Here is a 25,156-nt window from a genome sequence, read left to right as displayed (position 1 = left end):
TGGTGCATTTTTGCCCCAAGTCCCCATTCATTTCTTACCCTGATTTGGAATGACATGAGGGTGAGTAAATAATTACACTTCTTTACGGTGGAACTAACTTTTAATCAAACAGTGGCAAGTTTGAACATATCTGAAGTTATTTTAAACTTTTTATAACAGGTTATGTGCAAGAAAGAAAGCAAGAGATGGAAAATGACTTTTACGAGATGTAATACCTTGAGTCTGCAACACAACGTCACAAAACTCTGCCCTGCTCTGTTGTTTCTGCAACTCTTTCAAGAGAAGCGACTCGAATGTCAACATCTGTGTCAGTCAAAGATATACAGACACAAATCCAGAGCATTTTAAAATATGCACGCTATAAAAATGAATGAGCTTTAAGATGATGCTATCTTTGCAGGAGTGTAGAGACTTGCAACCGTGCGCGCTTATCACCTCATGGGGTGTCACGAGACGTGCAAACAATTGTTAACTAATTATTTACTTTCCATGCAATACAATGGAAACTGTAAACAATTCAATAATTAAAATTACATTCAAGCGAATTATGAACATTCTGACAAATAAAATCAGTGGCCTATTAAGCTTGAAAAATCTCGCCAGCAGATTTAAATCTTAGCGTATAAAAACGTACTTACCTTAAATTATTAGTACTCGTATTTACTGTTCCGTTATGAAGAGAGAAAATACAATGTCAGTAGCTGTCATTTATCCAAATTAGTCTCTTTTGTGAGCGTCGAGATTAGAACAGTTCGGGAAACGTCGCGCGTGCATCACTGCAGCTACTTCCAACTCGTGCAGCTCTGAAGCTTTGGTCACACCGGCGCACTGATGTGAATGAAACATATGAAACAGGGGGTCTGAGTGTCTTTGGTGCTGTTCACTTGAGCACTTAATTTTTTTTATTTTTTTTTTGTACTTTTAGTCAGTGTTAATGAGTGAAAGAATGAGGCATACCGAAATGCACGTTTTATGTTTTGTGTGAGAGAATAAGTAGAATGTGTGTGTGTGATAATGTGTGGTGGATATGGGAAAGTTCGGACACATGTTTAAAATTGTGATATTATTATAAAACGTTTTCCTCTTCTAAATTAATGTGCTGTTCTCGGCACACACTCTCTTGACAGCTGTTGTTTGACAAGCGCGGCATGTAGTTTGAAACATCGCGAGATTTCGGCAATCCAGAGAGGTCGCGAGGTTTTGGTTCAGCTGACCAACCTCTCGTGCGTCATCATTATTCCGGAGAAGAGCGCGTGCGCAACCGAGCGGCGAAATTAATTTTTACCATCACAAAAACTGTCAGCTTACAATAAATAACAGGTATAGTGATGTTATCATATCTTACTATTCTGGGTGTTGATATATGCTTAAATTGGTATTTCAGGGCTGTCAGTGGCTGTGTTTGGGGCTATGTGAAGAAGTTAGCTTGTGGCTACATGTTAGCTCCTCAGGGTAATGAAGAGTCTTCTAGATTTTTCCAAAATATTTCACCTGAATTCTACACTTTATAATTAAATAATGGACCATTTCGATGCTGTATACATACTTAATGATATAAATACCCCCCTGACGACGTTTGTCCAGCGCTTAATATCCACAAATCTGTGATTGTACTAGGTTGATTTGTCATGACTAGTCATCAGTTATGACAAGTGTAATTCGATGCTTTAGAAAGAAATTTAAGTATTGCTTATTGCTGTGTGGTGGTGGGCTTCAATGGTAATCAATACAATTAAATTGTCAAGAAATTGTTTTAAGAAAATGTACTCTAAGCATTATTAATAAGCTAGGAGAGGCAAATATTCAGTTACAGGTCTTGGAGGGTGGGCAGGGGGGCACCAATAATCCTCTCAGCAGTCCTGACTGTCCATTGTTGGACAGTAAGGGCTTTATAAGGATAAAGCCCTTACGACTCATACACTTGCCATTGCGTTGATATGGGAGTGCCTTCTTACACGACCTAGTTGAAACCTCTCTACAATAACGCCAGTATTCTAATATTGGCTATGGTGTTTGAGCCCCGCCTGTTTTGGCGTTAAGCTGCCCACTATAAAAGCAGTTGCGCAAACCATTTCCTCCGAATTTCTTCTTTTAAGACCGCTATTCATCTCTTGTCTAGAAGCCCTCTACCCTTCGCCGTCAACCACACGAGTCAGCTTTGCTGGTGAACGGGCCTCAGCATCCTGATTCCTCGCAGCGCTTTGACAGGAGTTTTGTATGCTTACAAGCAATTGTATATTGTGTGTTACAAATATATATATATATACACACACACACACACACACACACACACACACACAGTTGTGCTCAAACGTTTGCATACCTTTGGAGAATTGGTAATATATGTACCATTTTTAAAGAAAACATGGGTGAGCAGGCAAAGCACATATTTCTTATGGGATTCATATTCAACTGTAAGTTATAACAGAATGGCACAATCATAAAACAAAACATGGCAACAATTAAAAAAATTTAATGACCCCGGTTCAAAAGTCTGCATACCCTTAGTTCTTAATACTGTGTATTGCCACCTTTAGCATCAATGACAGTGTGCAGTCTTTTGTAATAGTTGTCTATGAGGCCCCAAATTCTTGCAGGGGGTATAGCTGCCCATTCGTCTTGGCAAAATGCCTCCAGGTCATGCAAAGTCTTTGGTCGTCTTGCATGAACCGCACGTTTGAGATCTCCCCAGAGTGGCTCAATGATATTAAGGTCAGGAGACTGTGATGGCCACTCCAGAACCTTCACCTTTTTCTGCTGTAACCACTGGAGGGTCAACTTGGCCTTGTGCTTAGGGTCATTGTCGTGCTGGAAAGTCCAAGAGCATACTATGCGCAGCTTTCGTGCAGAAGAATGCAAATTGTCTGCCAGTATTTTCTGATAACATGCTGCATTCATCTTGCCATCAATTTTCACAAGATTCCCCGTGCCTTTAGAGCTAACACACCCCCAAAACATCAGTGAGCCACCACCATGCTTCACAGTTGGGATGGTATTCTTTTCACTATAGGTCTTGTTGACCCCTCTCCAAACAAAGCTCTATTTTGGTCTCGTCACTTACAAATTACAGTGTGCCAGAAGCTGTGAGGCGTGTCAAGGTGTTGTCAGACATATTGTAACGAGGCTTTTTTGTGGCATTGGCACAGTAAAGGCTTCTTTTTGGCAACTTGACCATGCAGCTCATTTTTGTTCAAGTATCGTCGTATTGTGCTCCTTGAAATAACCACACCCTCTTTTTCCAGAGCAGCCTGTATTTCTCCTGAGGTTACCTGTGGGTTTTTCTTTGTATCCCAAACAATTCTTCTGGCAATTGTGGCTGAAATCTTTCTTGGTCTACCTGACCTTGGCTTGGTATCAAGACATCCCCAAATTTTCCACTTCTTAATAAGTGATTGAACAGTACTGACTGGCATTTTCAAGGCTTTGGATATCTTTTTATATCCTTTTCCATCTTTATAAAGTTCCATTACCTTGTTACGCAGGTCTTTTGACAGTTCTTTTCTGCTCCCCATGGCTCAGTATCTAGCCTGCTCAATGCATCCACGTGAGAGCTAACAAACTCTTTGACTATTTATACACAGACACTAATTGCAATTTAAAAAGCAACAGGTGTGGAAAATTAACCTTTAATTGCCATTTAAACCTGTGTGTGTCACCTTGTGTGTCTGTAACAAGGCCAAACATTCAAGGGTATATCAACGTTTGATCAGGGCCATTTGGGTGATTTCTGTTATCATTATTATTTAAAAAGGAGCCAAACAACTGTGTGATGATAAATGGCTTCATATGATCACTATCCTTAAATAAAAGATTTTTGCATTATCAGTCATATTTTCAAAATCAGTGCCAAAATTTTGCAATTTCTGCCAGGGTATGCAAACTTTTGAGCACAACTGTATATGTATATATATATATATATATATATATATATATATATCTATCTGAAAGAGTCACTTACGCGTTCGCACCACTGACAGGGAGATGCTCTGCGGCCTTACAAGGGCGGTCGAAGAACTCTACCTCGAGTGGTCTCCTCCAGAAGAACCTGAGCAGTCTCGCCTCGATGAATGGTTTCTGCAGTCCGGATGCCGTCAAACGCCCACGTTCCTAACCCATTCTTCCCCAAAGTTCATAATGAACTATCTAAGTCCTCAGCACGCTGACGCTGTGATGCCATCCTCTCTAATACGGATCACGGGGAAGAGAACGGTTATGCCCAACTACCCCCTGTGGAGGAGGCGGTAGCGGCACACCTCTGCCCAGTGAGTAACAGAGCATGGAAATCACACCCCATACATCCTTCCAAGCCGTGTCGACAAATGTCCGCACTGGCTGGAAAAGCATACTCAGCAGCAGGACAAGCTGGATCAGCACTCCATGCAATGGCGGTGCTCCAAGTATTTCAAGCCAAGCTGCTCAAGCAAATGGACGAGCAAGGCTTCGATCCAGAGACATTCATAGAGCTCTGCACCGCTACAGACTTAGTGCTGCGTGCCACAAAAGTCACTGTGCAGGCCATCGGCAAGTCCATGGGCAACCTGGTAGTTCTGGATCGACATGTATGGCTGACCCTCACAGAAATGAGTGATAAGGATAAAGCCACTCTGTTGGATGCTCCAGTGTCTCCAGCCGGCCTCTTTGGCAGCTCTGTGAATAAATTTACTGAGCATTACGTCGTGACTCAGCAGCAATCACAGGCTATAAAACACTTTATGCCAAAACGGAGACCATCACAGCCGGTTCGCCCTCGCTCTGTTTTGAGACAGCGCCCAACTAAAAGTCCCATACCTGCAGCCTCAGCGCAGCTGCGAGCCACCGGTGAGGCCACGGAAGCCATAGTCAAACTGAAGCAGCCGTATCAGCGCACGCCCCGCACCGACGGGAGAAAGCCCCCCGCGCAGCAAAAGCGCTCCTGACGAGCACAACCCTTAGAAGCGGAATGCAGAGCCCGCAGTTCCCTCCGGGTCTGTTACGATGAAGGCTCGATTGGAGACAAAAAACACTGTTCCCCATCTCCCCAATGCTCTTTGTTGGGAAAGGAATATTGCTGTTCACAATATTGTTAAAAATGTTGTTTCTGTGTCTTGCAATTCAAATAAATGCAAAAAAAAAAAAAAGAATACAGCACTCATTGCAAATGCACGAGATGCTCACACATTCTCAACAAAGAGCCCTTTTCCTCTTCAAAGCCCACACATTATGTGCAACCGCTTCCCTATGGTGAGCGGCGCATTATATAATGCGGTGAACAAACCAAATTGCCCTCTGTCCTGTTACGTGGACGCGTGGCGAGCCCTAACGGGTATTTCAGAATGGGTGCAAAAAAACGATCGAACATGGTTATACAGTCCAATTTGCACGCCGGCCACCCTGTTTCAATGCCGTTATGTCTTCAACGGATTCGTCCGAAGACGCGCTAGTGTTACGAGCTGAAGTACACAATCTCCTTGTGAAAAGCGCGATAGAGGTTGTGCCAAATTGTCAAGCCCAAAAAGGGTTTTACAGCCATTATTTTCTTGTCCCAAAGAAAGACGGCAGGCTTCGGCCAGTCCTAGATCTGAGACATTCGAATCGCCCATTCACAAAGTGCCCATTCAAAACGATTACTCAGAAACGGATTTTATCGCATGTACAGCCACACAGTTGGTTTGTGTAGATAGAGCTGAAGGATGCGTACTTTCATATCCAAATTGTACGACATCACAGGATGTTTTTGAGATTCGCGTTTGAGGGAACAGCGTATCAATTCAAAGTCCTGCCCTTTGGACAGTTTCTGGCTCCTCGCACATTCCCAAAGTGTATCGATGTGGTTCTCGGCCCTCTAAAACTGAGCGGCATGCGCATCTTGAAATACCTCGATGATTGGCTGTTACTGGCACAATCAGAGGCCCTGTTATGCCAGCAGAGAGACTTACTGCTTCAACATCTAAACAGCTTGGGCCTTAATGTGAATTGGGTGAAGAGCACACTCTTCCCCCAGCCAACAAGTCTCCTTTTTGGGAGTCCGCCCCGACTCCACGAGCGGGCGTGCACACCTCACGAGTGAGCGCCTTTAGGCCATTCTACAGTGTCTGTCTCGGTTCAAACTGGGGAGAACACTTCCACTGAAACTGTTTCAAAAAGCAATGGGGTTTGTGGCGGTGGCATCTGCCGTCATTCCATTAGGTCTCTTACACATGAGACCTCTTCAGTGCTGGCTTAATGTCGTGGTGTGTGCCACGACATTCTTGGTGCCATGGGCGCTTGCGCATCACTCTATCCTGCCACTGTATAGCTGCTTTAGCACCTTGGACAGCTCCTGCCTTTTACCAGCGAGGTGTCGCTCTGGGGCAGATTGTCAGGTGGAAAGTGATGACTATGGATGCAACACAGGTTGGGGGGCAGTGTGCGATGGACGCCCGACTTTCGGCACCTGGACAGGTGCGAAGCGTGGCACATCAACCACCTAGAACTATCGGCTGTATTCCTAGCCTCCTTTTCTGACAGAAATAGCGAACTGTCATGTCCTGGTTTGCTCAGACAACATGACAGTTGTGGCATATATAAACCGCCAAGGCGGAATTCATTCACTGCCACTGTTGAGACTGACGCGTCACCTCCTATGGAGCGAATGTCATCTCCTCTCCCTGAGAGCGGCATATGTCCCAGGCCGCCTGAATTACAGCGCGGACCTATTGTCATGCCATGGGATAATACCGGTCGAATGGAGACTTCATCCTCATACTGTATTAAGGATTTGGGAAATATTTGGCAAAGCAAAAATCTATCTATTTGCCTCAGTGGGGAAGACCCACTGTCCCCTCTGGTACTCGAAGTCCCAAGCCCTGCTGGGAGCGGTGAAACACAAATATGCATTTCCCCCAGTGTGCCTGATTCACTCTGTCATATGCAAAGTCCGAGAGGACAAGGAAACGATTCTATTGGTTGCGCCGAAATGGCCCAACCAGCCATGGTTTCCGGAAATGATAGAGATGCTGTACAGCTCGCCATGGGAAATACCGCTGAGGGATCTCCTCTCTCAGGCGCAAGGCACAATCTGGCATCCCTAGCCCAAGCTGTGGAATCTGCATGTGTGGCCCCTGAACGGAGCACGCTAAATGCGCCAGAACTGACGCATTCAGTCATGAACACCATTTTACAGGCCAGAGCACCGTCCACAAGATGCCTCTATGCACTAAAATGGAATGTGTTCACTGATTGGTGCCTCTCACATAGCAAAGACCCAATAAGCCACCCCATATATGAAATTCTCATATTTCTTCAAGAGCGATTAGACGCAGGATTCACTCCATCAATGCTCAAAGTGTGTGTGGTGAATATATCTGCATATCACGCACATGAAGCCGGCACCACTATAGGCAAGCATGATTTAATCATAAAGTTCCATAAAGGAGCAAGACGTTTAAACCCACCTTGGCCGGCTACAGTCCCAACTTGTGACTTAACTTTAGTCCTAAAAGCTCTCGCAGGGCCCCCCTTTGAGCCTTTGGACTCTGTTGATTTGCGCCATCTCTCCATTAAGACCACACTACTGCTGGCTCTGGCCTCAGTAAAACGGGTTGGTGACCTGCATGCACTATCAATCGACAACTCATGTCTGAAATTTGGCCCTGGTCTTTCAAAAGCCACTGTCAAACCCAGAAAAGGCTATGTAAATAAGGTCCTAACCACGCCCTTCAGAGCGCAGGTGATTCACCTTCAGGCCTTCTTCCCTCCGTTTAATTTGGGTGAGGAACAATCATTGCATTTGTTATGCCCTGTGCGGGCGCTACACATACATTGAGCATACCCGCCAGTTCGGACTGTCTGATCATTTCTTTGTATGCTATGAAGGATGCACGAAAGGAATGGCCGTCTCCAAGCAAAGACTTTCTCTCTGGATTGTCGATGCAATTGCCCTGGCTTATGAGTCACAGGGTAAGACTTGCCCTATTGGTGTTAAAGCTCACTCAACTAGAGGCATGGCCTCCTCATGGGCATGGACGAATGGTGTGTCCTTACAAGACACATGTTTTGCAGCAGGATGGTCTTCTCAAAACACATTCGTATGGTTTTACAACCTAGACTTAACGTCTCTCTCTTCACGAGTCCTCTGTTTAGAGCACTTGCTATTTCGTTGGCCAAATATATTCTTATGCTCCTCCCTTTAAGGGCGAGCTCCCCATGTTTTTACACAACCGCCTGCATTCAGGCCGTTGTAATTTACCATAAGTCACAAGCACTTACATTATAAATAAACTCCCTATCCGACTGGGTTTGTGAAGGGGTTAATTCATACTATATGACTATAGTTCATATATTTATTCTGAGTGCTCCCCTCCTGGCCCAACATGAGGGTCACTCACTGTGGCATACTCATGTCGGTCACCATCCCACGAGACGTCATGTTTCCTTTCTGGGAGGTTATGTCTTGTAGTGCGGTGTGATGGGATTCTGTTCCCTATATCCGTTAATCAACGCATTGTCAAGTGTACTGAGTCATAAGGGTATGTCTCGGTTACGTTTGTAAGCTCGGTTCCCTGAGACGAAAGGAATGAGACATTGCGAACGCTAGCTGCACTGCAAGACTCCGAGTTCTTGAGGTACGAGCGATGCGTCTTGTTTCTCAGTCAGAAATTCTGAGGAAATGGTGTTTGCGCACCTGCTTTTAAAGTGGACAACTTCGCGCCAAAATATTAGAATATTGCCGTTATTGTAGAGAGGTTTCAGCTAGGTCGTGTAAGAAGGCACTCCCATATGCATTAATCAATGCAATGTCACGTTTCCTTCTGTCAGCCACCAAATCAGACAGAAGGAAACTACAACGGACAGGACTGCTGAGAGGATTATTGGTGCCCCCCTGCCCACCCTCCAAGACCTGTAAGTCTCCAGAATGAGGAAACGTGCAGGTAGAATCACTCTGGACCCCACTCACCCTACCCACTCCCTCTTTGAATTGTTGCCTTCTGGCCGGCACTACAGAGCACTGAGCACCAGGATATCCAGGCACAAGAACAGTTTTTGCCCTCAGGCCATTTTCTTCATGAACAATTAAACTGCCTCAGGACTCCCCCATAGTGCAATAATGTAAATACATATCTCATGTACATATGTAAATTCACATATTTAATTCAGTAACTGTACATACCCCTGCCTTGCGCATACATTACCACTTGCACATGTACATACTGTCTATTTATACTCTTACCTTGTTTTATATTCTGTGTCTCACTGTAATGTTCTGTGTGCACTAGTTTCTCCTATCACCAAAAAAATAAAAAATAAATTCCTTGTGTACGTGAGAACACTTGGCAATAAAGCTTATTCTGATTCTGATTCTTCTTATTCTGATATCCAGTGTGTCTTCACCCACCCCCCACACCTGGCAAATTACACAAAGAGGTCCTGCTTAACAACTGTTTCAGGGTTTAGAAAGATTAACTCAAGAGTCACTTTGTCTCAGAGTTAACAAGCAACCTAGGTGCATAATTGTGTAGTGTTTTAGCTGAGGACTAATGTTTTTTTTTATCTCTCAAAATCAGAAACTTTTTCATATTTGAAAGATGGCAGACACAGAGCAAAGGGGCCCACCTCCGCCCCCTCAGGCTGGGCCTGTGGTAAGTGAAATTACTTGTTAGGTTTCATTTTCTAAATCATGTTTCATTTTCGAAACTTGGCAAGCAAGCAATAATACTTATATTGTCAAATTTCAAATGCCCTATGTCTGAAAGTTCATCCTTATCTTAACTCATGATCCCATTGATGTGTTGCAGCAATTCCTGTTGAGTAATAAGCTGGAAACGGCTATGTGGCTGTCACGGCTGTTCACTGTCTACTGCTCCATCATGTTCATTCTGCCCCTGCTTGGGTGAGTCATGTTCCCTTGCATTGTACTTTCACAATCTTCCCTACAGGAACAGTTCTGCATTTAAACATTAAATATTAAACTTTGTGGGATCAAATTAGTTGATGAGGACTATGTAGGCTGTTGCATTTACTCTGTTAATAAGTGGAAATGTATCAACTAACTCAAATGTAGTTAAAAAAAAAGTCAATGATAGGTCTTATGATTGCTCTTTCTCCGACCAGGCCCCAAGCAGCTGCTAATTTCTATCAGAGGGCATTACTGGCAAATGCCTTGACCAGTGCGCTGCGTCTGCATCAGAGGATGCCTCACTTTCAGCTGAGCAGAGCCTTCCTGGCCCAGGCCTTACAGGAGGACAGCTGCCACTATCTCCTATACTCCCTCATCCTTGTCAACTCCTACCCTATCACAAGTATCCTTTTTTGGAATACAGCTTCTTCTTGAAATATTTCTCACGTAGTTGTAGTGCTAGGAGATATATTGAATATTCACTATATAATTGCAATGATTTGGTTGTCGATATAAAATTAAGCAATTTGAGAAAATCGCAATGTTTTTAATGTGAGATTTATTCAGCCACTACTTTGTGCATTCTTAGACTGATTTGATGATCCTTCGGGGCTGCACAATTACTCAAAGACCCGTTTACACCTGTATTAAGGTGCATTTCCGGTGATTCGAATAAAACGGTCTAGAGTGATTTGTGACTGCATCACAAAAACCACATACGGAGGTAGTCAAAATGCATGCGACCACATCATATTTGAGGTGTAAACGCTAATCCTGAAAGTGTCCTGGATAGCAGTGAAGCGCCACCTCTCACCTGTGCTAAAACAAGAGTTTAAACTTTGGAAAATTTGAAAAAGCAGATATACACACAAACACGAGAACTTCACAGATCTATTTTAGTGTCTCTGATATCAACATGCAGGGGCAAAGATGAGAAGCACAAACATCTGAAGTGCCTTTAATACAGGTACTCCCCTAAATCAATGGATAATTGTGCTGTAAATGTTGGATTAGCACTTAGATTACATTTCAAATGCATCTGGGAGAAACTGCAAGATGGTTTTGTTCATGCATTCCTTGTCTCTTGTGACTTTTTCGCAGTTTATTATCGTGCAGTAATACAATGATATAGTGATTGATGTTTGTCATCATTTACTCAGAGACCCTTCCATCAAAATCCAAACACAAGTGGTCACAGGAGACGCATTTAAGTGACCAGGTGTGAACAACCATGTGTCCTGTCTGACCACATGTGATCGGATATCCTGAGACACATCTTAAAACCAAATGTAAACGGGGTCAAAATATGTTTAAAATTGCGGTATTGTCATATGTGATTATTAAACCACAAAAGGCTGTGATGTAATTAAATACATGGTCAGTGTGCGCTTCAGAGTGAACGGGTGACACGGGGATCATAATACAATGTTTTCAGCGGTCTGAGCAGCTTGCTTGCATTGTGAAAGCAAAGTGCTTCACTTTAACTCATGCTAATATACAATTCAGAAGCTTTGTAATCACTACTCCTTAACGTGCAAATCTGAAAGGTAGCACAGTATCGCAGAAATAAATGAAATGAAAGCATTTGACCAGATTTATAATGAGGAACATTGTCAACTTTAAAATTTACTCTGCACTTTCAGTTTTCAGCCATAATGAAGGCTCCAGGTTAGGTAAATTTGACAGAAATGTATTATTATTATAACAAACAAATCTAATCCTCAAAATAATATGAATTATTGAGTATTATTATAACATTCAACTGGATTCCAAAAAATACATGAGTGAAGTTGTAGTTTATTTACAAAAATTATTTGGGTAAAAATATACTGTATATAGGTAAATAAAGCCTTGTATTACTAGGTATTGATGTTTATTGGTGCATATAAATAAAAATGATTAAATATCATTCTTCCTTGTGTTCATTAAGTGAAAAACTTGGTTCCAGTGGTTCCTCTGATTTAAAAAATCACTTTTAAGCCATTTTATGAGCAAATACATAATATATTGAGATATATCAAATATCGTCATGTCAGTATAAATATGTTTTTGTAAGATTTGGGTAAAAAATAGAAATCTTTGTAGCTATATTGCCCAGGCCTAACTGTACAAAGCTCGTGAAAAATGGCAGGGTTTTTTTGTGTTTTGGCATTAATTTAATCTTTTATGTGGCCTTGACTTTTGATCTCAGTGAGCATATTTCCTGTGTTCCTCTTCTCAATTCTACATGCCACCACCTACTCTAAAAATGTCCTTGATGTAAGTCTTTGCAAGCGTCCTTTGCCCCTCTGCCCTGCTTATTTCTTACTGAGATGCATGCTTGTCATTTCATTCTTAATTTTGCCTCTATTATTACTTCATCAGACTTTGGGCCCCAACAGCCTTATGTTTGTGAGGAACTTTCTGAACAAGCTCACTGCCAATCAGCAAAACATCCTCAAGTTTATCGCCTGCAATGAGATCTTCTTGATGCCTGCCACAGTCTTCATACTCTTCAGGTAGTTTTTACATTTAAAAGTGCAGTCAGAATTAGTAAGGTTCTGGGGAAAAGTCTCTTTAATGTTTGGTTTGTTGTCCACAGTGGCCAGGGCAGCTTACTTCAGCCATTCATCTATTATCGTTTTCTCACTTTACGCTATGCCTCCCGGCGCAATCCGTATTGCCGGTAAGAATCTCTTTATGTACACATTTATTAGTGTTAGACGAACGCATACACACTTTACCCCAAATATGGGATATTGTGTATCATATACAATTCCATTCCTGGAAGCCCACGTCCTGCAGACTTTACCTCCAACCCTGCTGCCACACACTGCCTGTCATTTTTAAGTAATCTTGAAGACCGGGGTGGGGAGGTGGGGCCTTGGTAGCTCAGCGAGTATTGACACTGACTACCACCCCTGGAGTCGCAAGTTCGAATCCAGGGCATGCTGACTGACTCCAGCCAGGTCTCCTAAGCAACCAAATTGGCCCGGTTGCTAGGGAGGGTAGAGTCACATGGGGTAACCTCCTCGTGGTCACTATAATGTGTGTTTCTCGCTCTCTGTGGGGCACATGGTGAGTTGTGCATGGATGCCGCAGAGAATAGCGTTGGCCTCCACATGCGCTATGTCTCCGCGGTAATGGCCTCAACAAGCCATGTGATAAGATGCGCAAATTGGTGTATCAGACGCGGAGGCAACAGATTCGTCCTCTGCCACCCAGATTGAGGCAAGTCACTACGCCACAACGAGGACTTAGACGAAGACCTTGATTAGCTGGTTCAGGTGTGTTTGACCCTGTTTCCACCTGGTATTAAGATGTGTTTTTGGTGATCGGATCACATGTGGTCAGCGCTAAATACAGGTCTAAACGGGGTCTAAAACGTTTTGTGATTGGATCACAAAAAACACATACAGTTGAAGTCAGAAGTTTACATACACTTAGGTTGAATTCATTAAAACTTTTTTATCCACTCCACAGATTTCATATTAGCAAACTATAGTTTTGGCAAGTCGTTTAGGACATCTACTTTGTGCATGATACAAGTAATTTTTCCAACAATTGTTTACAGACAGGTTGTTTCACTTTTAATTGACTATATCACAATTCCAGTGGGTCAGAAGTTTACATACACTAAGTTAACTGTGCCTTTAATCAGCTTGGAAAATTCCAGAAAATGACGTCAAGCCTTTAGACAATTAGCCAATTAGCTTCTGATAGGCTAATTGGAGTCAATTGGAGGTGTACCTGTGGATATATTTTAAGGCCTAATTTCAAACTCAGTGCTTCATTGCTTGACATCATAGGAAAATCAAAAGAAATCAGCCAAGACCTCCACAATTCTGGTTCATTCTTGGAAGCAATTTCCAAACACCTGAAGGTACCATGTTCATCTGTACAAACAATAGTACGCAAGAATAAACACCATGTGTCCATGCAGCCATCATACCACTCAGGAAGGAGATGCATTCTGTCTCCTAGCGATGACCATAGTTTGGTGCGAAAAGTGCAAATCAATCCCAGAACAACAGCAAAGGACCTTGTGAAGATGCTGGAGGAAACAGGTAGACAAGTATCTACACTGGCGGCCAAAAGTTTGGAAGAATCAGAATCAGCTTTATTGCCAAGTATGCTTACACATACAAGGAATTTGTCTTGGTGACAGCAGCTTCCATAATGTACAGATTTAGCTCTTTATGGAAAGAAATTGGTATCTATAAAAAATCTATTCATTATTCCAAACTTTTGGCCAACAGTGTATATCCACAGTAAAACGAGTCCTATATCGATATAATATTAAAGGGTGCTCAGCAAGGAAGAAGCCACTGCTCCAAAACCACCATAAAATTGCCAGACTACAGTTTGCAAGTGCACAGGGGTACAAAGATCTTAGTTTTTGAAGAAATGGTCTGATGAAACAAATACTGAACTGTTTGTCCATAATGACCATCATTATGTTTGGAGGGAAAAGGGTGAGGCTTGCAAGCCAAAGAACACCATCCCAACCGTGAAGCATGGGGGTGGCAGCATCATGTTTTGGGGGTGCTTTGCTGCAGGAGGGACTGGTGCACTTCACAAAATAGATGGTATCATGAGGAAGGAAAATTATGTGGATATATTGAAGCAACATCTCAAGACATCAGCCAGGAAGTTAAAGCTCGGTCGCAAATGGGTCTTCCAAATGGACAATGACCCCAAACGTACCTCCAAAGTTGATGCAAAATGGCTGAAGGACAACAAAGTCAAGGTACTGGAGTGGCCATCACAAAGCACTGACCTCAATCCGATAGAAAATTTGTGGGCAGAACTGTAAACGTGTGTGTGAGCAAGGAGGCCTACAAACCTGACTCAGTTACTGTATGGAGAAATGGGCCAAAGTTCCAGCAACTTATTGTGAGAAGCTTGTGGAAGGCTACCCAAAACGTTTGACCCAAGTTAAACAATTTAAAGGCAATGCTACCAAATACTAACAAAGTGTATGTAAACTTCTGACCCACTGGGAATGTGATGAAAGAAATAAAAGCTGAAATAAATCATTCTCGCTACTATTATTCTGACATTTCACATTCTTAAAATAAAGTAGTGATCCTAACTGACCTAAGACAGGGAATGTTTTCTACGTTTATATGTCAGGAATTGTGAAAAACTGAGTTTAAATGTATTTGGCTAAGGTGCATGTAAACTTTTGACTTCAACTGTACGAATGTGGTCAAAAACGCACCTGAATGCATCACATTTGATGTGTAAATGCTAATTCGTCCTGTACTGTATGTGCCCCGGACAGCAGTGAAGCACTACCCCTCGCCTGTCAATCAACCGCTGCGCTAAAGCAAGAGTTTAAACTTTGCTGGTTATGAGCGGTTTAAAAGGAAATAACCACCCATTCTGAAAAATTAAAAAGGCAGATACATACTCAAACACAAGAACTTCACAGATCTTCTTCAGTGTGTCTGATATCAACATGCAGGGACACTTAAGAGAAGCACGATCATCTGCAGCTCAGGTTAATACAGGTAATCCACTAAAATAACAGACAATTCTGCTAGAAATGTTGCTTTTGTGCTTAGATTAAATTTCAGCTGCATCAGGGAGAAATAGCGTGCCGTTTTTTTTCTCACTTTCTTTGTTTATCATGCAGGAACACACTGAAATAGTGATTGATGTATGTCGTCATGAAACAGAGTCCCTTCCCTCCAAATCATATCACAAGTGGTCACAGAAGACACATTTATGTGACCAGGTGTAAACAGCGATGTGTCTCACCTGACCACATGTGATCAGATCACCCAAGACGCATCTTAATACCAAGTGGAAATGGGGTCTTTGATTAAGGTTGAAGCAAAAGTCTGCTGGATGTGGCCCTCCAGGAACAGAATTGAATAGCCCTATTGTGTGTATTTACATTTCAAATCAACTGTTGGACACACTAGTTAATCTAGCAGCTTGCATTTTTTAACCAGTTTATTGCAAAATGCTTTATTGTGTTGCTATCAGGACTCTCTTCACTGAGCTGAGGATCTTACTGGAGCATTTTGTGATGAAGCCCAGCTGCCCTGCCTTCTTTAGGAGGATGTGCCTCAACAGCATTGCCTTCATTAGCCGCCTTGCCCCCACTGGGGTCTAACTGCTCTTTATGAACATTCACACGCTCGCATACACACTACACACATACACACCTGTCCTATAACAGTTCATAGACTGGGACAGTTTCAAGATGGACTTAAAAGCAAGATGGCAAAGTCTGATCTCTCAGAGATGGACGTCCTCCTTTGCACTGAAGGAATTTGCTATATTTGGAGAGACTCTATCTGACAGTTTGCATCCAAAAAAACAAAAACAGCCAGAAGATGCATCTCTGTGCACAGTTGTCTGTAAAGTTGATGCAACTGTTTTATCAGTTCAGTGAAGCATTTATATTGATACTCATTTTCTGGAGTAGAGAAAGACCCTTTGATATATTTAAACTTAACTGATACGGTAAATAGAACTCTTATTAACTTGTCTTTCTAATGAGGTCATGCCACACTGGAAAAGAGATTTCAGCTGTCATTATACTTGTCTGTCCTTTAGTTTGATTCCATATTTTTATGTTCTTGCCTGAGCATTGTTTTTATTTTGCCTTGTACTGGATTACCTTTACATGACCTTAATCTTAATGTGACCTGCCCCCAAGCATTTCTGATTAGTTGACAAGGATCTGAAGGGGATGTTGTTGTTGTTGATTTGTCTTTTTTCTATGTTAACAGGCTGATCAGATGACTGAGGTATTGGCAGAAATCATTCTATCCAATCTAGATGTCTATTGCCCTATAATCAACTGTCTAATACCTTCAAAGTAATTTATTTCAATGGCAAGTTGTAAAGATGAACACAATTTGAGAATTTGTCACTTATTTGCTTGTTCTAGGCATGTTGTCGCTATTATATTTATTGCCTTTATTGTTTATAACCATGGTCTGTGTAGAATAATAAAATCTGTGATCAAAGATTAAATTGTAACTAACATTTAAGTTGAGCTGGTACTGAACATTAGAGGAATTTATGAACACATTTAATTGAGAAATTTCCCCAGATAGGTGGAAGCATGCATTTTACTCCTTGGATGGCCCAATGAAACAAACTATGTTTAACTATGTTTAACTATGTTAGTTAAAGTGTGTACTTAATTCTTAGTCACAGTTGTAACCAGTGGGAAACTTGTTAAAAATGGCTGCATTCTTATTAAGGCTACATTTTTAAGGCCTTCATCGCAAACAATAAAGGACCAATGAACTATTTTTACTAACAGGAATCTGTTTGCCCACAGGTCACAACTGTGACCAGGTGTATGTTTACTTGTTCTGTAAGCATGATTTATTAATCAAAAAAGCAATCTTATTAATCAGTAATGGACCCTTTAAAATTATGTATCTACCCTTTATAAATATGGTAGTTTCATGTGTGCAAAGCAGTGTTGCCACGCTCCTTTAAAGGCACTTGAATTTTGGACCCATAGATTGAGGGCCTGAGAAATTTGGAAAAATAGACTTGAGTCCTTGAAAGTGCTTCAATGGATGATTTTAATCAGCTAAAACGGTAATTGCAATATAACCTTTGGTGATTATTAAGCTGCAAAATGCTTCAAAATGTATGTATGAGCATCGCTCTGTTATGCCTGTAGTGCATTACACATACTATGAAATGGTGTTTTCATCTGTTTCAGGGCGGTTCAGTGCTCGATAAATGAATTCTGGTTCTCGAAATAGATGTACTTGGAGTTTAGTAAGCAATTTTATCACACTAAAATCATGTTTACACATGTTTGCATCTTGTGGCTATACTTTTGAAATGGGAGTATTTTAATGTTTACAAATTTGACCCTTTCACGTCTGTTGTAAGTGCCTCACTGTAACCTAGAATTAAAAAAAAAAAAAAAAGACCTAAATTGAGTTCCGAATGACCCTTATTTTTGAGCTAACACCTGTTAGCCCTCCAAAGCTCTCACTGTGGATATTTGGAGTTTTCTAAGGGCAAAGGGCATAGGGATGATCACTTCTGAATGGAACGCACCCTCAGACTCATTTACAAGATGAAATAGTAGGCCTATGCAGTATATATACTGTACATGTACACTCACCAGCCACTTTATTAGGTAAACCTGTACATCTACTTATTCATGTGATTATCTAATCAGCTAATCGTGAGGCAGCAGTGTAATGTATAAAATCATGCAGATATGGGTCAGGAGCTTCAGTTAATGTTCACATCAACCATCAGAATGGGGGAAAAAAATTTGATCTCAGCGATTTCGACCGTGGCATTATTGTTGGTGCCAGACGTGCTGGTTTGAGTATTTCTATAACTGCTGATAAATAAACTTCAATTGGTTCAAAATGCAGCAGCCAGAGAACCAAGAAATATGATCATATTAGCCCCATTTTATAGTCGTTACATTGGCTACCTGTTAAATTTCATATTCATTAAAAAATTCTGTTAACTACATACAAAGCTTTGAATGGTCTAGCTCCGCAGTACTTAAGTGACCTTCCACCATGCTATATTCCATCACATTCATTACGATCACAAACCTCTGGTCTGTTACTAGTTCCTAGAATATCAAAATCCACAAAAGGAGGTAGATCCTTTTCCTAATTGGCTCCTAAACTATGGAATAGTCTCCCTAACACTGTTCGAGATGCAGACACACTCACTCAGTTTAAGTCTAGACTAAAGACTCATCTATTTAGCCAGGCATACACCTAATTTATCCTTCAACTCACAATTAGGCTGCTTTAGTTAGGTCTGCCGGAACCTGAAACATAGATCAAGATCTATAACTCTGCAAAAAATGTAATGCCATCTACACTAATATTATTCTAATTGTTTCCATGTCTCGACCTTGGGACTCCTATCCCGAGGGCACCAGAACCGGCTGGATCCGGCTCCATTAATGCTTGGTTTCGGACTCCACTGCTAAGTGTCTCTGAGCGATGATGACAAAATGCAGCTGGTACCAGCCAGACATCACTTCAGTCTATTACAATGGACTTCAGAGAATGAACTGATGCCAGCTCCAACCATAAAACATGGGATACTTCATATGCCATTGCCTGAACCTTGGACTTAGGATAGACCTCACCAAAATTACCGGCCGGTTGAACTGCAATGCACCTCATTGATCTCTGCCTGCATTACCTCGGTCTAATGATGGACTACACTCTTGAAATGGAATACATAGACTATCAATAAATTGCCAACAAAAGCCTTCATCAGCCAACTAACAAGGACAATTGCATCTATGTGAACTCCTACAGTTAATCCAGGATGGACTTCAAAGACATTAGTCATTAATCTTACAGTTCATACAACATCTTTGTGTAAACACTGACCCTTAACACTTACTTAGTTTACTCATTTTAACCATGACTTGCACTGCACATAAATAACTAATATTGGCATTATATTCATGATGTTAGTCAGAGGGGAACTGGCCCCACAGTGAGTCTGGTTTCTCCCAAGGTTATTTTGTCTCCATTAACCATCATCTTATGGAGTTTTGTGTTCCTTGCCATAGTCGCCTTCGGCTTGCTCACTGTGGTTCTAAATACAATTATTATTTAATTACTTATTTTTATACACACTTCATAATCGTATTTAATCAAACTACACAATGATGACTAAGACTTTATAGATATTACAGTTTCATTTTCTGTTAATGCATGATTTTCTGTATAGCTGCTTTGAAACGATATGTGTTGAAAGGCGCTATACAAATAAAAATGACTTGACTGATCTCCTGGGATTTTCACGCTCAACAATATCTAGAGTGTATGGAGAATGGTTCGAAAAGCAAAAAACATCCTGCGAGTGGCTGTTCTGTGGGCAAAAACGACTTGTTAATGACAGAGGTCAACGGAGAATGGCCAGACTGGTCCAAGCTGACAGGAAGTTGACAGTAACCCAAATAACTACACATAACAACAGTGCTATACAGAAAAGCATTTCTGAACATACAACACGTAGAACATAGAGGCGGATGGGTTACAACAGCAGAAGACCCCTCCAGGTACCACTACTGTCAGCTTAGAACAGGAAACTGTGGCTGCACTGGGCACAGGCTCACCAAAATTGGACAGTAGACAGCAGCCTCAGTTTTCTGTTCTTGGCAGACAGAAGTGGAACCCGACGTGGTCTTCTGCTGTTGTAGCCCATCCACCTCAAGGTTTGACATGTTGTGCATTTTGAGATGCTATTCTGTTCACTACAATTGTACAGAGGGGTTATCTGTGTTACCGCAGCCTTTTTGTAAGCTAGAACCTGGCCATTCTCCATTGACCTCTGCCATCAACAAAGCGTTTCCGTCCACAGAATTGCCGCTCACTGGATGTTTTTGTTTTTGGCACCATTCGGAGTAAATTCTAGAGACTGTTGTGTGTGAAAATCCCAGGAGATCAGCAGTTACAGAAATACTCAAACCAGCCCATCTGGCACCAACAATCATGCCACGGTTAAAATCAGTAAGATCACATTTTCCCCCTTTTGATGGTTAATGTGAACATTAACTGAAGATCCTGACCCATATCGGCATGATTTTATACATTACACTGCTGCTACGCGATTGGCTGATTAGACATTCACATAAATATGTAGATTTACGGGTGTACCTAATAAGTGGCCGGTGAGTGTATATACAGTATATATATATATATATATATAAAGGGTTGGGAGGGTTACTTTTGAAATGTATTCCACTACAGATTACAGAATACATGCTGTAAAATGTAATTTGTAACATATTCCGTTAGATTACTCAAGGTCAGTAACGTATTCTAAATACTTTGGATTACTTCTTCAGCACTGGTAGATTTTTTCACTTATTTTGACTATAAAAATTCTGCCAGTACAGTAAGACAAAATACACATGTTAAAAATACATTCTCTGAAAAACATAAATATCTTATGCAGTGTTGTTTCTAAAACAAGATTGATCAAACTGATCTTGTTTTAAGGATTTTTAGATATTTTTACAGGAAAACAATAAAAAAATTATTATCAAGAATACGATTTTTGCCCTAATATCAAAGGTCTTACTAGAAAAAAGGAAATTATGATCCAGCGTGAATTTTCTTGATAAAAAAATATGTTCGTGCCTGGTAACGTGCATGTAAAATGGCTAGAAATAGCATTTTAGCTTAGCGTAAAGCTGACAATTTACACAAGGTTTATTTCTACTTCTGCTCCAAACTTACTTAAGTCTGCTCGTATGAATGTAACACATCATAAGAAAGTGTTTCACCGCTGTTCAAATGCACTTTGGATCGCATCATTTATATGTATAAATGTTTTTCATCTAAAAGGACTAAATATTAAATGGAACAAATGACAATAAAATGCAAAGTAATCTCTTCAGTAATAAAAATACTTTGAATGTAACTGTATTCTAATTACCAATGATTTAAATTGTAACTGTAGTGGAATACAGTTACTTATATTTTGTATTTTAAATATGTAATCCCGTTACATATATTTCGTTACTCCCCAACCCTGTATATGTGTGTGTGTGTGTGTGTGTGTGTGTGTGTGTGTATATATATATATATATATATATATATATATATATATATATATATATAGATATACAGTACTGTGCAAAAGTTTAGGCACTAAAAATTTTGCATAGTGAGAATGTCTTCAAAAATAATGCCAAAAATTATTTTCATTTATCATTTAATGTCATACAAAGTCCAGTAAACATAAAAAAAGCTAAATCAATATTTGATGTGACCACCTTTGCCTTCAAAACAGCACCAATTCTCCTAGGTACACCTGGACATAGTTTTTCTTGGTTGTTGGCAGATAGGATGTTCCAAGATTCTTGGAGAATTCGCCACAGTTCTTCTATCTATTTCGGCTGTCTCAATTGCTTCTGTCTCTTCCTGTAATCCCAGACTGACTCAATATTCAGTGGGGGGCTTTGTGGGGACCATGACATCTGTTGCAGGGCTCCCTGTTCTTGTATTCTAATCTTTTCTATTCTCAAAAGTAATGTTTGGGAGTCTAACATTTATATTTACTATTGACACACTAAAGCTGAAGATATAAATAACCATCTTAAGACAAATGCTTTTGTGAAACATCTTATGTGCCTAAGACTTTTGCACAGTACTGTATAAATAAATATATATATATATATATATATATATATATATATACATACACACACACTACCGGTCAAAAGTTTTGAAACACTTTGAACTGAAATGTTTCTCATGATCTTAAAAATCTTTTGATCTGAAGGCGTATGCTTAAATGTTTGAAATTAGTTTTGTAGACAAAAATATAATTGTGCCACCATATTAATTTATTTCATTTGACTTGGACCAAATAACAAAGAAAAGCAGCCAATAAGTGCCCAACATATAGATGGGAACTCCTTCAGTACTGTTAAAAAAGCATCCCAGGGTGATACCTCAAGAAGTTGGTTGAGAAAATGTCAAGAGTACATGTCTGCAAATTCTAGGCAAAGGGTGACTACTTTGAAGATGCTAAAATATAAAAATACATTTTATTTATTTTGGATTTTGTTTAGTCACAACATAATTCCCATAGTTCCATTTATGTTATTCCATAGTTTTGATGACTTTACTATTATTCTAAAATGTGAAAAAATATATATATATATATATAATAAAGAATGAGTAAGTGTTTCAGGGGTTAAATTAGAGTGGAATGGTCCAGAACAGTGTCCCGGCAGCTCCATTAAAAAATGAATGTATGAATTTTTTTGGCAATTTGTTCATCACTTCATTCTATTTACTGCAGGCAGGCAGGCTCCAGGTTTTTTTTTATTTAATTTTTTTTAATGCATTGGATCTCCATTTAGCACTCACTCAAAAACATCTTTAAAGTTCTTTACATAATCATTATGTTTCCATCTAGTATGTATCAGAATCTGGACCACTAGGCTATTTTTACCTAGAGCAGCACTGTTTCAACTGCCGACTTTTGTTCCAGTTAGATCACAAATTAATATGTAACTGTTCTAAGTGAGAAGAGATGTGTGGGATTGGGTATCCCCTCTTCAAAAATCCAAGTTTAACCCCTACCTAAGCCACATTTGCTTAGAAAGACAGCACCTTGGAAATGCATACTCAGTGGATATGATCTTTTATATATATATACACTATATTGCCAAAAGTATTCGCTCACCCATCCAAATAATTGAATTCAGGTGTTCCAATCACTTCCATGGCCACAGGTGTATAAAATGAAGCACCTAGGCATGCAGACTGCTTCTACAAACATTTGCGAAAGAATGGGCCGCTCTCAGGAGCTCAGTGAATTCCAGCGTGGTACTGTGATAGGATGCCACCTGTGCAACAAGTCCAGTCATGAAATTTCCTCGCTACTAAATATTCCACAGTCAACTGTCAGTGGTATTATAACAAAGTGGAAGCGATTGGGAATGACAGCAACTCAGCCACGAAGTGGTAGGCCACGTAAAATGACAGAGCGGGGTCAGCGGATGCTGAGGCGCATAGTGCGCAGAGGTCGCCAACTTTCTGCAGAGTCAATCGCTACAGACCTCCAAAGTTCATGTGGCCTTCAGATTAGCTCAAGAACAGTGCGTAGAGAGCTTCATGGAATGGGTTTCCTTGGCCGAGCAGCTGCATCCAAGCCATACATCACCAAGTGCAATGCAAAGCGTCGGATGCAGTGGTGTAAAGCACGCCGCCACTGGACTCTAGAGCAGTGGAGACGCGTTCTCTGGAGTGATGAATCACCCTTCTCCATCTGGCAATCTGATGGACGAGTCTGGGTTTGGCGGGTGCCAGGAGAACGGTACTTGTCTGACAGCATTGTGCCAACTGTGAAGTTTGGTGGAGGGGGGATTATGGTGTGGGGTTGTTTTTCAGGAGCTGGGCTTGGCCCCTTAGTTCCAGTGAAAGGAACTCTGAATGCTTCAGCATACCAAGAGATTTTGGACAATTCCATGCTCCCAACTTTGTGGGAACAGTTTGGGGATGGCCCCTTCCTGTTCCAACATGACTGCGCACCAGTGCACAAAGCAAGGTCCATAAAGACATGGATGAGCGAGTTTGGTGTGGAAGAACTTGACTGGCCTGCACAGAGTCTGACCTCAACCCGATAGAGCACCTTTGGGATGAATTAGAGCGAAGACTGCGAGCCAGGCCTTCTCGTCCAACATCAGTGTCTGACCTCACAAATGCGCTTCTGGAAGAATGGTCAAAAATTCCCATAAACACACTCCTAAACCTTGTGGAAAGCCTTCCCAGAAGAGTTGAAGCTGTTATAGCTGCAAAGGGTGGGCCGACGTCATATTAAACCCTATGAATTAAGAATGGGATGTCACTTAAGTTCATATGCGTCTAAAGGCAGGTGAGCGAATACTTTTGGCAATATAGTGTATATATATGTATATGTATATATATATATATATATATATATATAATTGGTTAAATAATGTAGTGTGGTTGAATCACTCTTTTGGTACATGCAGCAATATTCATGAGCTTTGCATAAAACAAATCTCATACACAGAACTGTAAAATAACCACATTCACTTCATAAATAGTCCACCATTGTATTGGTCAGCATTTTTAAATACTGAGACTAGAAGAGAAATACAATAGCATAAAAATAATAAAAATATTCACTAGAAATATAAACACCTTATAATATATATATATATATAATATAAAAACATTATGGGCATAACATTCTTGGTACGTTTCGTCACAACAAATCGAAAATGAAATTGTTCTCTGAAACCAATAAACATGAATAATTGCTGCAGACACTCCATAAACAGCCATAGTAAACTAGTAAATGTGGCTAAATTATTTGGTCACTGGAAAACAAAATGGTTTCAAACACACAATGGAGCAGTGTACTGTATAAACCTGCAAAAACAACCCAAATTGAAAAAAAGTTAAACTACCTGAAAATGAGCATGACCTCACATTTGTGTGGCATTTAAGCATCAGTTAGTGAGACAAAAAATAAAATGAAAACAAAATCACCTATATTACATTGACTACCTTCATTAATTAGAAGCAGATCCAGTTCAGTAGGAAAGTCTGCCCTCCCAAGCGCAAGCCATGGAATGATTTTGAATAGCAATGGAGTATGTAAGAAATGGTTACAGAAATATGTATTGTATACTGGCATAAGAATAGTAATTAATATATTACATATATTCAAGTGGACTAGTTTCTAAAAAACATTTTTATCATGAGAGCTGCTGGTTTAATGCAATGTTATGTATTTTTGTTGAGAATTGAGATCTGAAACTGGGTTTTAGAGGTTTAAATAATCGCA

General features: G+C 40.6%; 1 protein-coding gene across 2 annotated transcripts; it reads left to right on the top strand.

The window, feature by feature from the left end:
- The first annotated feature begins 1,193 nt into the window (after positions 1-1,193).
- LOC127417648 (transmembrane protein 33-like) lies at positions 1,194-17,779 on the top strand. Of its 2 annotated transcripts, none has more exons than XM_051657720.1 (8): positions 1,194-1,320; positions 9,522-9,596; positions 9,753-9,847; positions 10,069-10,256; positions 12,045-12,112; positions 12,218-12,351; positions 12,435-12,518; positions 15,830-17,778. In XM_051657720.1, exons 2-8 carry the CDS (start codon positions 9,543-9,545, stop codon positions 15,957-15,959), a joined length of 753 nt encoding a protein of 250 aa, XP_051513680.1. In that variant the 5' UTR covers positions 1,194-1,320; positions 9,522-9,542; the 3' UTR covers positions 15,960-17,778. The 2 variants fall into 2 exon arrangements, with proteins under 2 accessions (XP_051513680.1, XP_051513681.1); XM_051657721.1 differs by lacking the exon at positions 1,194-1,320 and adding an exon at positions 8,944-9,066 and having other exon boundaries at positions 15,830-17,779.
- Positions 17,780-25,156: the final 7,377 nt, after the last annotated feature.

The sequence above is a fragment of the Myxocyprinus asiaticus genome, chromosome 27, assembly GCF_019703515.2.
Source record: "Myxocyprinus asiaticus isolate MX2 ecotype Aquarium Trade chromosome 27, UBuf_Myxa_2, whole genome shotgun sequence".
Taxonomy (NCBI): Eukaryota; Metazoa; Chordata; class Actinopteri; order Cypriniformes; family Catostomidae; genus Myxocyprinus; species Myxocyprinus asiaticus.
Note: the sequence above shows the minus strand (reverse complement) of the source record. Positions and strands in the feature narration are given on the sequence as shown.